At 47.2% G+C, this 16077-nt stretch overlaps 1 protein-coding gene across 3 annotated transcripts in view; it reads right to left on the reverse strand.

Annotated features, from left to right (window-relative positions):
- Nucleotides 1–16077, reverse strand: part of PODN (podocan) — a 93834-nt gene that overhangs the window by 58672 nt on the left and 19085 nt on the right. For 2 of the 3 annotated variants that reach the window (XM_056532211.1, XM_056532210.1), the window contains exon 3: nucleotides 877–1129. The exons of the other annotated variant lie outside the window; for it this stretch is intronic. In XM_056532211.1, the coding sequence (XP_056388186.1) occupies nucleotides 877–1125 (249 nt within the window). In that variant the 5' untranslated portion in view covers nucleotides 1126–1129. The remainder of the gene's footprint in view (nucleotides 1–876; nucleotides 1130–16077) is intronic. 3 annotated transcript variants of the gene reach the window in all.

Genomic DNA, 16077 nt, shown 5'->3' on the forward strand with positions numbered 1-16077 from the left:
ATTTTCAGTGCAGACATTTCACCATGCGAATATAGCGAAAGCATGACTGATTTAAAATATGTTTCCCATGTCACAGCGACATTCCAAAATCGGTGGGGATCTATGGTGTCATCCAGTGTACAGTAGCTGGACGGAGATCGCTGAAGGCTGAAGAGTGAGGTGATTAAAAAGGGACAGTGGAAAACATTTTATTGTATCAACTGGTGCCAGAAAATTTTAAAGATTTGTCAAGTACTTTTATTTCAAAATGTGAACCCTTCGAGTACTGATCAGCTGCTGTATGCTCTAGAGAAAGTTGTGTATTTTTTTTCCAGTCTGACCACTGTGCTCTCTGCTGCCACCTCTGTCTGTGTCTATGGGGATTTGCTTTTACTGTGGACAGTTCCTGACATGGAAAGAGGTGGTAACAGAGAGCACTGTGGCCAAACTGGAAGGAACTACACAACTTCCTCTGGAGCATACATCAGCTGATAAGTACAGGAAGGATTAAGATTTTTAAATAGAAGTAATTTACAAATCTGTGTAGCTTTCTAGCACCAGTTGATTTGAAAACCTATGTTTTCCACCAGAGTACCCCTTTAAGTACTTGCTTTTCCCTGTTTGTTCTAGGGGGGAAATAGAACCAAGACAGTTCAAAATATTTGACATGTTTCTGATGACAGGAACAATTTAATTGATATAGAAGCATATGGGACCCACCTTTACCCACCATATACATGGATATGGAAGACAAAACTACCGGTAAGTGTGTTTAGGAAAGATTATTTGTGGCTTTTAACAAATCTAGGAATAGATGACCTTCCCCCCACTGTCATACACACTCAAGCCTTATCTACTTTTATTTTATGACATTTCCCACAAAATCCAATTTCCGACCTGCAAAGATAAGTGGTTTGTATTTTCAGGAAGGTCAACAGGAAACTCCTTCAGATCCACTCCTGCACAGTTGACTACTCCTTCTTGGGTACAGGTACAGTCCTTGGGACACTCTAAGGGGGCTTCAGTCACAAATTCCCATAGCTCGTCCTCCTCCTCTTCTTCCTCCTCCTCCTCCTCTTGTCCTCGTACTCCATGTGAGGAGATCAACAGGAGTGTCAAGAGAAAAGCCAAACTACAGGGACACATTGCACTGCAGAAAATGGAGCTGAGCATTAGATTTTGTGTTTTGTTTAAAGCGTACCCGTCAGATCCAACAAAAAAAAAATTTAATTTAATATATCACTCAGTACCTAATCCTGACCATGTACATCTAATTTTTATGTGTCTAGCTCCTTTATTTTTTTTTATTATACTTATAATTTAGCTCACTAGTCTGAATTCCTCTCAAATGGAGGGGGCGTGGCCTCACTGTGCAGGTCTCCGCCCCCTCCCTCAGTATGCTGTCTGCTCACATCTCCCTGAGCATTAGCAAAACTACAACTCCCAGCTTGTCCTCACTGACAGTTGCGGGACACAAGATGACAGTGGGAGATGCTCACAGCTGTCAATCAAGGAAGTGTGTCCATGACATAGGTGATGACTCATGGACACAGCAGGACTAGTATGTGTCCAAGCAGGCGGGGGGGGGGCAGTTGTTTGACTGGCTTTTTCAGTATGAAAGTTTTTGTATCTGACAGTGCCCATTTAAGGAATTATTGGGAGATAAATAAATCTGCTAACTCATTGATTTGTCTTCCACCGAACCCAAGAATGAAGGGCCCCCGATTCACTGCTGGTTGCAGCATACCAGATGTTTTTCCTAAGGCCAGATGGGACTTGTGGTTCTACACAATAGCGAGCTTCAACCCTGGAGATATCCCTGCAGCACACATGCACCAGTGTTAAAAAGGAATGATGGAACACTTAGATACAGCACCTGGCTGGTGGCCCCTTGGGGTGCTCTAGGTGTTAAGCAGATGCAGCAATATCCAGGATAGGGAATGGAAGAATGAGACCATAGAGGAGTGCAGTGTAAAGCGTCTATTCACACGGCAGAATTTCTGCGTTCCAAGTGACCGCTCTAGGCAGATGTCCTGCTCCAAATTAGGTAATACGTGCACGGAGAAAAATCACATTGACACATGATTGAGTCAAAATGGTTCACTGGTTTATTGTATTGCGTACGCACAAGATATATCCTTCAGTAGGACGTAGCACATTGTGTAAGCATTCTAATTGGTGGTTAGCAGACTACTTTACGGAAGCATTGCATCATATTTTTCTGTGCCAAAAGGGGATGGTCACACAGGGCGTAGTACAGGATGCAACCACTATCTTAGAAGAATGATCTTCATTTTGTATCTATTATCCATAAAAGAATTCCGCCTCAAATTAAAGCCCATAGACATCTATGGGATTCCGCACTCCCATTCACACCTCTGAATTTCCGCTTGCGGAATTCCGCTAGCGGAATTCCGCAAGCGGAAATTCAGAAGTGTGAATGGGAGTGCAGAATCCCATAGAAGTCTATGGGCTTTTATTTGAGGCGGAATCCCACAAGCGGAAATTCTGCCGTGTGAATAGACCCTGAGGCTAGGTTCACACTGTGGAATATCTATGCAGAAAATTTCCGCCCGGAGATTCCGAGTGCGGCCAGCGTCGACTGAATCAGTTGGCGCTAGGACCGCACGGACACTGCAGTCGCCAATAGACTGCAATGTGTCCTGCGAGTATTTCCGCCTGAAGAATGAGCAACACCATTCTTCAGGCAGAAATTTTCAAGCAGATTTTCCATTCACAAATTCCGCTTCACAAATTACGGTGTGAATTTGTGAATGGAAACCCATGAAGAATATCTGCCTGCAATTTCAAAGCGGAATGTAGTGTGAACCTAGCCTAACTGGTTACTTTACTCCTAACAAGGGAATTATCTGCATTGGCAAGTCACAGCCCTTGAACAATTTTAAGTTCCAACAAGTATGAAAATACATCTGGTGGTACGGGTGATGGAGCGTTAACCCTTGCATGTTCAATAAGAGATTTGAGCTAGTTCCTGAGGTGACAGAATTCACCAGTTGGCTCCCAGCGGTAGAAATGGTCCAAAGAACTAAAAGGTCCACTAAGGTTTTAGATTACTAAAAGGCCCTTGATAAACTGTTAAGTTGTAGACATGTGACATTGGTCTTCTTCTTGAAGACCCCAAAGGAAAAAAGTCTCTCAGGGCAGAGCTGGTATACTGAATAGTTACTGAAAGTCCTTTCAGGAACTGAGCATGGTTCCTCTTCACATCCCAGGGTAGGGCTTAACAACTAACTCCTTACTGTTCATTATCTGTCTCTCATACTCTTGTTTCAGACTACGCCATCCTCTATACTTACCCCATACTCCAGACTCAACTCAGCCTAGGACTTAAACAATGTTTGATTGGGATACCACTCCCCTGAATACTAATATACACAAAAATCATACCACAGAAATGACCATACATCCAACCATTACCCAAATAAATGGAAAGCGACACTTGGACACTTAGTGGTGGTAAAATTAGGCCACAACCACTTTACTCTTCAACTCATAAAAGAATAAATTCATATAAATGAACCATAAAGGTAATAATATATGACCGGCTTAGACAGTAGCTATAATTATACAATAATATTACATGAGAACCGTTCACCCACTTGAGCGACATTACCACAAAGAAACAGGTCGTGTTTTCACAGCAGATAAATATATATCATAGAGGAAGAGTGACCCGGGTAGCCTCTTCTTATCCTCTCCAGTGGTCAGAAGAGACGGCCGGACATCCGTGGTTTTATGCCCCTCAACTAGGTCACCTGACTATCCTTGGACCACTTTTGGTTGGCATTAAAGGGAACCAATTGTAAGATTTTAGCATATATATATAACCATATATTTCCTCACCATTTCCTGAGGACTTTTTTTTTTTTTTCAACTGTATTTTTTATTGAAAATAATTTTGCAGTTGTGTGACAAGACGAAGAAGAAGACTACAAAGTAACATCATATGGGGTGTCAAAGACCCTATCACTGTCAGCAAAACATTGAAAAGGGCAAAAGAATAAAGCCACAGTAAATCAACATACGTGAGTCCAAACAGGCTGTTACGCCGAGCGCTCCGGGTCCCCGCTCCTCCCCGGAGCGCTCGCTACACTTCCCTCACTGCAGCGCCCCGGTCGGTTCCACGGACCCGGGGCGCTGCGTTACCACCTCCGGCCGGGATGCGATTCGCGATGCGGGTAGCGCCCGCTCGCGATGCGCACCCCGGCTCCCGTACCTGACTCGCTCCCCGTCAGTTCTGTCCCGGCGCGCGCGGCCCCGCTCCCTAGGGCGCGCGCGCGCCGGGTCTTTGCGATTTAAAGGGCCACTGCACCGCTGATTGGTGCAGTGGTCCCAATTAGTGTTTACACCTGTGCACTTCCCTATATCACCTCACTTCCCCTTCACTCCCTCGCCGGATCTTGTTGCCCTAGTGCCAGTGAAAGCGTTCCTTGTGTGTTCCTTGCCTGTGATTCCAGACCTTCTGCCGTTGCCCCTGACTACGATCCTTGCTGCCTGCCCCGACCTTCTGCTACGTCCGACCTTGCTTCTGTCTACTCCCTTGTACCGCGCCTATCTTCAGCAGCCAGAGAGGTTGAGCCGTTGCTAGGGGATACGACCTGGTCACTACCGCCGCAGCAAGACCATCCCGCTTTGCGGCGGGCTCTGGTGAAAACCAGTAGTGACTTAGAACCGATCCTCTAGCACGGTCCACGCCAATCCCTCTCTGGCACAGAGGATCCACCACCTGCCAGCCGGCATCGTGACAGTAGATCCGGCCATGGATCCCGCTGAAGTTCCTCTGCCAGTTGTCGCTGACCTCACCACGGTGGTCGCCCAGCAGTCACAACAGATTGCGCAACAAGGCCAACAGCTGTCTCAACTGACTGTTATGCTACAACAGTTACTACCACAGCTCCAGCAATCATCTCCTCCGCCAGCTCCTGTACCTCCTCCGCAGCGAGTGGCCGCTTCTGGAATACGACTATCCTTGCCGGATAAATTTGATGGGGACTCTAAGTTTTGCCGTGGCTTTCTTTCCCAATGTTCATTACACTTGGAGATGATGTCGGACCAGTTCCCCACTGAAAGGTCTAAGGTGGCTTTCGTAGTCAGCCTGCTGTCTGGAAAAGCCCTGGCTTGGGCCACACCGCTCTGGGACCGCAATGACCCCGTCACTGCCTCTGTACACTCCTTCTTCTCGGAAATTCGAAGTGTCTTTGAGGAACCTGCCCGAGCCTCTTCTGCTGAGACTGCCCTGTTGAACCTGGTCCAGGGTAATTCTTCCGTTGGCGAGTATGCCGTACAGTTCCGTACCCTTGCTTCAGAATTATCCTGGAATAATGAGGCACTCTGCGCGACCTTTAAAAAAGGCCTATCCAGCAACATTAAAGATGTTCTGGCCGCACGAGAAATCCCTGCTAACCTACATGAACTCATCCATCTTGCCACTCGCATTGACATGCGTTTTTCCGAACGGCGTCAGGAGCTCCGCCAGGATATGGACTCTGTTCGCACGAGGCGTTTCTTCTCCCCGGCTCCTCTCTCCTCTGGTCCCCTGCAACCTGTTCCTGTGCCTCCCGCCGTGGAGGCTATGCAGGTCGACCGGTCTCGCCTGACACCCCAAGAGAGGACACGACGCCGCATGGAGAATCTCTGCCTGTACTGTGCTAGTACCGAACACTTCCTGAAGGATTGTCCTATCCGTCCTCCCCGCCTGGAAAGACGTCCGCTGACTCCGCACAAAGGTGAAACAGTCCTTGATGTCTACTCTGCTTCTCCACGTCTTACTGTGCCTGTGCGGATGTCTGCCTCTGCCTTCTCCTTCTCTGCTGTGGCCTTCTTGGACTCTGGATCTGCAGGAAATTTTATCTTGGCCTCTCTCGTCAACAGGTTCAACATCCCGGTGACCAGTCTCGCCAGACCCCTCTACATCAATTGTGTAAACAATGAAAGATTGGACTGTACTATACGTTTCCGCACGGAGCCCCTTCTAATGTGCATCGGATCTCATCACGAGAGGATTGAACTGTTGGTCCTCCCCAATTGCACTTCTGAAATCCTTCTTGGACTTCCCTGGCTTCAACTCCATTCCCCAATCCTGGATTGGTCCACTGGGGAGATCAAGAGTTGGGGGCCCTCTTGTTCCAAGGACTGCTTAAAACCGGTTCCCAGTAAACCTTGCCGTGTCCCTGTGCTTCCTCATGTAACCGGTCTCCCTAAGGCCTATATGGACTTTGCGGACGTTTTTTGCAAAAAACAAGCTGAGACTCTACCTCCTCACAGGCCTTATGATTGTCCCATTGACCTCCTCCCGGGCACTACTCCACCCCGGGGCAGAATCTATCCTCTGTCCGTCCCAGAGACTCTTGCCATGTCTGAATACGTCCAAGAAAATTTAAAAAAGGGCTTTATCCGTAAATCCTCCTCTCCTGCCGGAGCCGGATTTTTCTTTGTGTCCAAAAAAGATGGCTCTCTACGTCCTTGCATTGACTACCGCGGTCTTAATAAAATCACGGTTAAGAACCGCTACCCCCTACCCCTCATCTCTGAACTCTTTGATCGTCTCCAAGGTGCCCATATTTTTACCAAACTGGACTTAAGAGGTGCTTATAATCTCATCCGCATCAGAGAGGGGGATGAATGGAAAACGGCATTTAACACCAGAGATGGACACTTTGAGTATCTGGTCATGCCCTTTGGTCTATGCAACGCCCCTGCCGTCTTCCAAGACTTTGTTAATGAAATTTTTCGTGATCTCCTATACTCCTGTGTTGTTGTATATCTGGACGATATCCTGATTTTTTCTGCCAATCTTGAAGAACACCGCCAGCATGTCCGTATGGTTCTTCAGAGACTTCGTGATAATCAACTCTATGCCAAAATAGAGAAATGTCTGTTTGAATGCCAATCTCTTCCTTTTCTAGGATACTTGGTCTCTGGCCAGGGACTACAAATGGACCCAGATAAACTCTCTGCCGTCTTAGATTGGCCACGCCCCTCCGGACTCCGTGCCATCCAACGTTTTTTGGGGTTCGCCAATTATTACAGGCAATTTATTCCACATTTTTCTACCATTGTGGCTCCTATTGTGGCTTTAACAAAAAAAAATGCCGATCCCAAGTCTTGGCCTCCTCAAGCGGAAGACGCCTTTAAACGACTCAAGTCTGCCTTTTCTTCGGCTCCCGTGCTCTCCAGACCTGACCCATCTAAACCCTTCCTATTGGAGGTTGATGCCTCCTCAGTGGGAGCTGGAGCTGTCCTTCTACAAAAAAACTCTTCCGGGCATGCTGTTACTTGTGGTTTTTTTTCCAGGACCTTCTCTCCGGCGGAGAGGAACTACTCCATCGGGGATCGAGAGCTTCTAGCCATTAAATTAGCACTTGAGGAATGGAGGCATCTGCTGGAGGGATCAAGATTTCCAGTTATTATTTACACCGATCACAAGAACCTCTCCTACCTCCAGTCTGCCCAACGGCTGAATCCTCGTCAGGCCAGGTGGTCTCTGTTCTTTGCCCGATTTAATTTTGAAATTCACTTTCGGCCTGCTGATAAGAACATTAGGGCCGATGCTCTCTCTCGTTCCTCAGATGCCTCTGAAATTGAACTCTCTCCTCAACACATCATTCCTCCTGACTGCCTGATTTCCACTTCTCCAGCCTCCATCAGGCAAACTCCTCCAGGAAAGACCTTTGTTTCTCCACGCCAACGCCTTGGGATCCTCAAATGGGGTCACTCCTCCCATCTCGCAGGTCATGCGGGCATTAAGAAATCTGTGCAACTCATCTCTCGCTTCTATTGGTGGCCGACTCTAGAGACTGATGTGGTGGACTTTGTGCGAGCCTGCACTATCTGTGCCCGGGATAAGACTCCTCGCCAGAAGCCCGCTGGTTTTCTTCATCCTCTACCTGTCCCCGAACAACCTTGGTCTCTGATTGGTATGGATTTTATTACTGACTTACCCCCATCCCATGGCAACACTGTTATTTGGGTGGTCGTTGATCGATTCTCCAAAATGGCACATTTCATCCCTCTTCCTGGTCTTCCTTCAGCGCCTCAGTTGGCTAAACAATTTTTTGTACACATTTTTCGTCTTCACGGGTTGCCTACACAGATCGTCTCGGATAGAGGCGTCCAATTTGTGTCTAAATTCTGGAGGGCTCTCTGTAAACAACTCAAGATTAAATTAAATTTTTCTTCTGCATACCATCCTCAATCCAATGGACAAGTAGAGAGAATTAACCAGATCTTGGGTGACTATTTACGACATTTTGTTTCCTCCCGCCAGGATGACTGGGCAGATCTTCTACCTTGGGCCGAATTCTCGTATAATTTCAGAATCTCTGAATCTTCCTCCAAATCTCCGTTTTTTGTGGTGTACGGCCGTCACCCTCTTCCCCCCCTCCCTACCCCCTTGCCCTCTGGTCTGCCCGCTGTGGATGAAATTTCTCGTGATCTTTCCACCATATGGAAAGAGACCCAAAATTCTCTCTTACAGGCTTCTTCTCGCATGAAGAGATTCGCAGATAAGAAAAGAAGAGCTCCTCCCATTTTTTCCCCTGGAGACAAGGTATGGCTCTCCGCTAAATATGTCCGTTTCCGTGTCCCGAGCTATAAGTTGGGACCACGCTATCTTGGTCCTTTTAAAGTTTTGTGTCAAATTAATCCTGTCTCTTACAAACTTCTTCTTCCTCCTTCTCTTCGTATCCCTAATGCCTTTCACGTCTCTCTTCTTAAACCTCTCATCCTCAACCGTTTTTCTCCTAAATCTGTTCCTCCCACTCCTGTTTCCGGCTCCTCGGACATCTTCTCTGTCAAAGAGATCTTGGCCTCTAAAAAGGTCAGGGGAAGAACTTTTTTTTTAGTGGATTGGGAGGGTTGTGGTCCAGAAGAGAGGTCCTGGGAACCTGAGGACAATATCCTGGACAAAAGTCTGATCCTCAGGTTCTCAGGCCCCAAGAAGAGGGGGAGACCCAAGGGGGGGGGTACTGTTACGCCGAGCGCTCCGGGTCCCCGCTCCTCCCCGGAGCGCTCGCTACACTTCCCTCACTGCAGCGCCCCGGTCGGTTCCACGGACCCGGGGCGCTGCGTTACCACCTCCGGCCGGGATGCGATTCGCGATGCGGGTAGCGCCCGCTCGCGATGCGCACCCCGGCTCCCGTACCTGACTCGCTCCCCGTCAGTTCTGTCCCGGCGCGCGCGGCCCCGCTCCCTAGGGCGCGCGCGCGCCGGGTCTTTGCGATTTAAAGGGCCACTGCACCGCTGATTGGTGCAGTGGTCCCAATTAGTGTTTACACCTGTGCACTTCCCTATATCACCTCACTTCCCCTTCACTCCCTCGCCGGATCTTGTTGCCCTAGTGCCAGTGAAAGCGTTCCTTGTGTGTTCCTTGCCTGTGATTCCAGACCTTCTGCCGTTGCCCCTGACTACGATCCTTGCTGCCTGCCCCGACCTTCTGCTACGTCCGACCTTGCTTCTGTCTACTCCCTTGTACCGCGCCTATCTTCAGCAGCCAGAGAGGTTGAGCCGTTGCTAGGGGATACGACCTGGTCACTACCGCCGCAGCAAGACCATCCCGCTTTGCGGCGGGCTCTGGTGAAAACCAGTAGTGACTTAGAACCGATCCTCTAGCACGGTCCACGCCAATCCCTCTCTGGCACAGAGGATCCACCACCTGCCAGCCGGCATCGTGACACAGGCAAATTCCGCCCATTCATAAGAAAGCAACATACTTAAGTAATAATTACACCCACAAGGGTGGCATAAGCGGGGAATGCGAATCACAAGCAGAAATGAACACGACAGCCCTATGGGCTACACGCACAGGGGGGGAGACCACAAAAGTCACAAGACCAACATAAAAGACAATCCACAAAACCTGAATGGGAGGGATGGGGAGGAAAGAAAAAGAAAAGAGAGAAAGAAGAAGAAAGATAAAAGCAGAGTAGTTCACAGGGAGTTGGTGATCGGAAAAGTGGTCCCAAGGTTACCAGACAGAGAGAAACAAAGGCGTAGAGTTATTTAAGGGTGCCTTGAGTGATTCCAAAGAACGGATCTCACATATATGAGCAAATCAAGTTCAGCGGGAGGGAGGGTCCTCTTCCAGCACTTAGCAATAAGGGTCTTAGCAGCTTATACTATATGCATGAAAAGTTTGAATGGTTTCTTAGACAAAGTCCTATAAGACAAATGCAAAAGATATGTGAGGGGGTCCAAGAGAACAGAGACACCCAAGACATCTGCAAGCAAATGTTGTACCATACGCCAGTAGTCAACTATAAGCGGACAGGACCGGTAAATATGGAAAACCGATCTCAGTCCCACCCCGCAGTGCCAGCACTGGGAGGATAGCAGGGTTCAGTCTATTCAATAACTCCAGGGTATGATACCTCCCCATAAGCATTTTATACTGAGTCTCCTTATATGCAGTGCAGATGGAAGCCTTAGATGCCCGTTCCCAAATTATAATCCCCTGTGGAAGAGTAATGGTAGTATTCAAGGCATCCTCCCAGCGGCTCATATAGCGGGAGATAGAGGATCGCCATCCGAAGGATGAAGAAGAAGAAGAGAAAAGATGTCGGAAAGAAGTCCCCACATCTGAGGTCCATTACGGCACAATCGTTCAAAGCGCGTAGGCTGGGACACAACCAAGGAGTTCAACGTGCAAAAAGAGGAACTAGGAAGGTGGAAGCTGAGACCACGCTGTCATAGAATATGGACGACTCCAAAATATAAGGTAAGGATGTTTCATTCTTAAAACACATGCAACGCGTTTCAAAACACTCCGTTTTTTTTCATCAGGCGACGCCACCTTCCACCTTCCTAGTTCCTCTTTTAGCATATCATCACGTCCGCGAGTCGGCATGGGAAGCCGCTGCAGTCTTCTAGTTCAGACACCCTTGAGAACGTTGTGCCTTCCAAGCACAACCGAACCAGGTGAGCGAGTTTCTTCTACTAATACTCCTTCACCGCTAGTTCACATTGATTCCACACAGGGAGCGCTCCGTGTTTCTTTGAAGGAGTTTAACGTGGAAGACATATAGTGCCTAAGTTGCAAGTAATGGAACCGTTCAGAAGGGGGGAGTTCCTTGCGAGAAACCAGCAGATCACAAGACAAAAGAGAGCAAGGGGGATCTACCAAGAACCCCACAGTATAAGACTATAACAAACGTGTGTCAAAATGAAAGGAACATAGCCCAATGCCCAAGCAGATTAACAAGAATGCCAGACCATACCTACCAACCCCAACGATCGTTTCGCTTCTAAAATGCTTCCTCAGGGGGAAACGAAACAATCGTTGGGGTTGGTAGGTATGGTCTGGCATTCTTGATAATCTGCTTGGGCATTGGGCTATGTTCCTTTCATTTTGACACACGTTTGTTATAGTCTTATACTGTGGTTTACTTGTATTCTTAGCCCTTATAGCCATATATACATGTGATTATTCCTGCATACTATATCATATACAGACCTATACCTGCCTTTCTATAGTGATCCAGTGCCTCTCATTTTATGTATTCTGTACTTTTCTATGTATGTTTTAACTTTGTGAGTTCAATAAAGTATATGGATTTATAATGATTTTATGCATTTGTGTGCACTGATTGGTACACGTTATCGGGGTTCTAGCTTAGAAAGTGCACTCTCACTTACTTTTCATAGTAAGGTGTCTTTCCTTCTTTTCGGTGTTAATTTGGTTTTGTGGGCCAACTGTGGTAACTCTAAGACGAGTATTGTTTGCTGGTGAAATAATGTACAGACAGCACTATAAGCCACTCAGATCCTTACACTTACCCATTTTTCCTGCTTTCAAAACATGAACATGACCTTGAAGAAATGACAATTCACTTGCTGCCTTATATATCTCACCCCTTGACAGGAGCCATAGACACAAGAGTATTAATGTTATCCACTGCAGGTGTACATGGATTTAATGTTATGGTTGTTCGGTGTATGGTTTACATTACCGTAATTGCCATAATTAACCCTCTTGAGACCAGTGGGTCTACAGAGAAGTAAAACAGATGCAGTCTATCCACTTCTCTGTATCCCTGGTATAATTGCGGCTCCTCTGAATACTCCCAGCTGTCTCACTACTCATCTGATCCAAGTTTTCTTTGCAAAAAGTTCACGTGACAAATAAAAAGGAAAAAGCTGTCCAGCACGGCACACAATACTTAGTATTTCTCCTCAAACTCAGTGTGTCAGCGGTGCTGGTGGTTTCCACATCATGCTGGGGCCTCGTACTGACATGGAAAATATACAAATCCGGGAACGTTTCTGTATTTTTGTGTCGCTGCACTGTAATCACAATGACAGATGAGAAAACAGCGCACAAGTTAATGAGGTCGGGAAGAAAATAGCCTTCAGCCTTCCCAGCATGCCGAGAGCACTCACAGTCAGAACCTGTGTGCACCGTGATCTGACGGCTCTTTGAAGTGTATTTACTAATGACGAAAATTACGATAACGTTTCATCAACAGGAAGTCTGAATATCAACTAAGTCGATGAGTAAGAGTCGCCTGGAATAAATTGTGTACAAAGCTCACGTTACCAAGCTATTAATGGCAGAGAAGCTCTGGAGCCCCCCATCTAGTAGCACGTTTCCTTTGGTAATTCGTTGGGGCAAAGATTCCACTGGGTGCTGAAATTGGTCTTCGGGAATAATGGTCCATGTGGACCTTTAACCCCTTAAGGACTCAGGGTTTTTCCGTTTTTGCACTTTCGTTTTTTCCTCCTTACCTTTTAAAAATCATAACCCTTTCAATTTTCCACCTAAAAATCCATATTATGGCTTATTTTTTGCGTCACCAATTCTACTTTGCAGTGACATTAGTCATTTTACACAAAAATTCACGACGAAACGGAAAAAAAAAATCATTGTGCGACAAAATCGAAGAAAAAACGCCATTTTGTAACTTTTGGGGGCTTCTGTTTCTACGCAGTGCATATTTCGGTAAAAATGACACCTTATCATTATTCTGTAGGTCCATACAGTTAAAATGATACCCTACTTATATAGGTTTGATTTTGTCGTACTTCTGGAAAAAATCATAACTACATGCAGGAAAATTTATACTGTTACGCCGAGCGCTCCGGGTCCCTGCTCCTCCCCGGAGCGCTCGCGGCGTTCCTCTTTCTGCAGCGCCCCGGTCAGACCCGCTGACCGGGAGCGCTGCACTGACACTGCCGGCGGGGATGCGATTCGCATAGCGGGACGCGCCCGCTCGCGAATCGCATCCCAAGTCACTCACCTGTCCCGGTCCCCGGCTGTCTCGTCCTGGCGCGCGCGGCTCCGCTCCTTAGGGCACGCGCCAGCTCTCTAAGATTTAAAGGGCCAGTGCACCAATGATTGGTGCCTGGCCCAATCAGTCTAATTTGCCTGCACCTGCTCCCTGTCTATTTAACCTCACTTCCCCTTCACTTCCTTGCCGGATCTTGTTGCCTTGTGCCAGAGAAAGCGTTTATTGTGTTTGCCATACCAGTGTTCCTGACCCCTTGCTATCGCCATTGACTACGAACCTTGCCGCCTGCCCCGACCTGCTGCTACGTCTGACCTCGCCTCTGTCTAGTCCTTCTGTCCCACGCCTTCTCAGCAGTCAGCGAGGTTGAGCCGTTGCCGGTGGATACAACCTGGTTGTTACTGCCGCAGCAAGACCATCCCGCTTTGCGGCGGGCTCTGGTGAATACCAGTAGCAACCTAGAACCGGTCCACCAGCACGGTCCACGCCAATCCCTCGCTGACACAGAGGATCCACATCCAGCTAGCCGAATCCTAACATATACATTTAAAAATGTCCTCTTCTGACCCTTTTTTATTTTTCCACGTACGGGGCGGTATGAGGGCTCATTTTTTGCGCCGTGATCTGAAGTTTTTATCGGTATGATTTTTGTTTTGATTGGACTTTTTGATCACTTTTTATTCATTTTTTAATGGTATAAAAAGTGACAAAAATACGCTATTTTGGACTTTGGAATTTTTTTTGCGCGTACGCCATTGACCATGCGGTTTAATTAATGATATATTTTTATAGTTTGGACATTTACACACGCGGCGATACCACATATGTTTATTTTTATTTACACTGTTTTATTTTTTTTTATGGGAAAAGGGGGGTGATTCAAACTTTTATTAGGGAAGGGGTTAAATGACCTTTATTAACACTTTTTTTTTTACTTGTTTTTTGCAGTGTTATAGGTCCCATAGGGACCTATAACACTGTACACACTGATCTCTCATCCTGATCACAGGTGTGTATTAACACGCCTGTGATCAGTGTTATCGGCGCTTGACTGCTCCTGCCTGGATCTCAGGCACGGAGCAGTCATTCGTCGATCAGACACCGAGGAGGCAGGTAAGGGCCCTCCCGGTGTCCTGCAAGCTGTTCGGGACGCCGCGATTTCACCGCGGCGGTCACGAACAGCCCGACTGACTAGCCGGGATACTTTCGCTTTAGAAGCGGCGGTCAAAGCTTTGACCGCCGCTTCTAAAGGGTTAATACCGCACATCGCCATGATCGGCGATGTGTGGTATTAGCCGCGGGTCCCGGCCATTGATGAGCACTGGGACCGACGCGATGTGATGCGGGGTCGCAGCGCGACCCCGCTTCATATCGCGGGAGCTGGCGAAGGACGTAAATATACGTCCTGCGTCGTTAAAGGGTTACTAACTATTTTTTTTAAATCAACTGGTGCCAGAAAGTTAAACAGATTTGTAAATTAGAACATCCACAAAAGCAACAGAAAAAGGGAGAGCACTCTTAAGAGCAATATCACCTTTTATCAGTAGAGTGGTCCTCGGCGACCTATATCAATAGTCTCCTGCGGGGTGCACATACAACAGTGTAAAGTATCCAAAGTAAATATAAAAAGGGGCACATACGTGCACTCACCGCAAAGCAGAGACGATCAGATATGGAGGTCCGGTGACGGGGTGCCGGGTCTCGGCATCGGCGCTGGTATGTGGCGCTCAGAGGCTACGCCAGCAGTTTTGCACGTAAGTGCGTGCTTCTTCCGGCCTTAAGGCCGGAAGAAGCACGCACTTACGTGCGAAAATGCCGGCGTAGCGTCTGAGCGCCTTCACCTGCCTTCGCCTTCACCTGCCTGAGCACCCATTTAAAACAAAATGACTCCAAGGATAATTTCCTTTTTAAAGAAGGTAGATCCAGGGGGCACTGAGTATTTTTTTGTTTTGTTGTTTGTTTAAAAAGGGGACAATAGGGCAAAAATGTTTGGGAACCTCTACTCAACACTGAGGATCATTGAACCACAAAACCTCTTTAAAGCGTACTTGTCAGATCCCACAAAAAACAACAACAACAAAAAAAATGTTTTATGTTACTCAGTACCTCATCCTGATCACGTTTATATCATTTTTATGTTTCTATCGCCCATATTTTACTAAAAAAAAATTGCATATTACAGCAGCTCAATGTCTTTTTCATCTTGTCAAAGGGAGAGGGCGTGTCTTTCTCTTGCCTGCACTGTGATGACTCCTCCCCCTCCCTCACTCGGCTGACTCACTGCTCTTGGAGGAGCCTGGCAGCCCTGCTCTGTAACCCTTTCCTCTCTGGATTTATGCTGTACACACACACACACACACAAACAGACACACACACAATGATGATTATTGGAGATTGCCTGTACTCTACCACCAAAGACAATATGGTGAGTGCATAACTTGGATCTTCCTGTGTCATTCATGTGTGTCATCCTTTGGCAGTCCTGTAATGCTGGGGCTTGTAGTTTTGGAATAGTTGGATTTTCAGTGTTGCCTTCAGCATGCTCAGACATCCTTTGAATGTACGGGCATGTTTGGAGTTTGAGCTTTGTAACAGCTGGAGGCACATGTTTGGTAAAACTCTGTGTTACAGCAATGTTGCTGCAGTCTGTGTCCCTCCTACAGCCTTGTCAGTCCTCCATCTCATGTCCATGACCCTTGCACACCCTCATGCTGCTGTGGGTCTCATTAGTGTCCCAGGAGGTATGGGGACCCCTAGTGGTGGTATATTCTAAGGCAGTTTTTTTTTTTATAAAATGAGAATTTTTTTTTTAAAGAAGTATATTAGAAAAACTATTGTTTTGACAAGATGTACAGCG

The sequence above is a fragment of the Hyla sarda genome, chromosome 7, assembly GCF_029499605.1.
Source record: "Hyla sarda isolate aHylSar1 chromosome 7, aHylSar1.hap1, whole genome shotgun sequence".
Lineage (NCBI taxonomy): Eukaryota > Metazoa > Chordata > Amphibia > Anura > Hylidae > Hyla > Hyla sarda.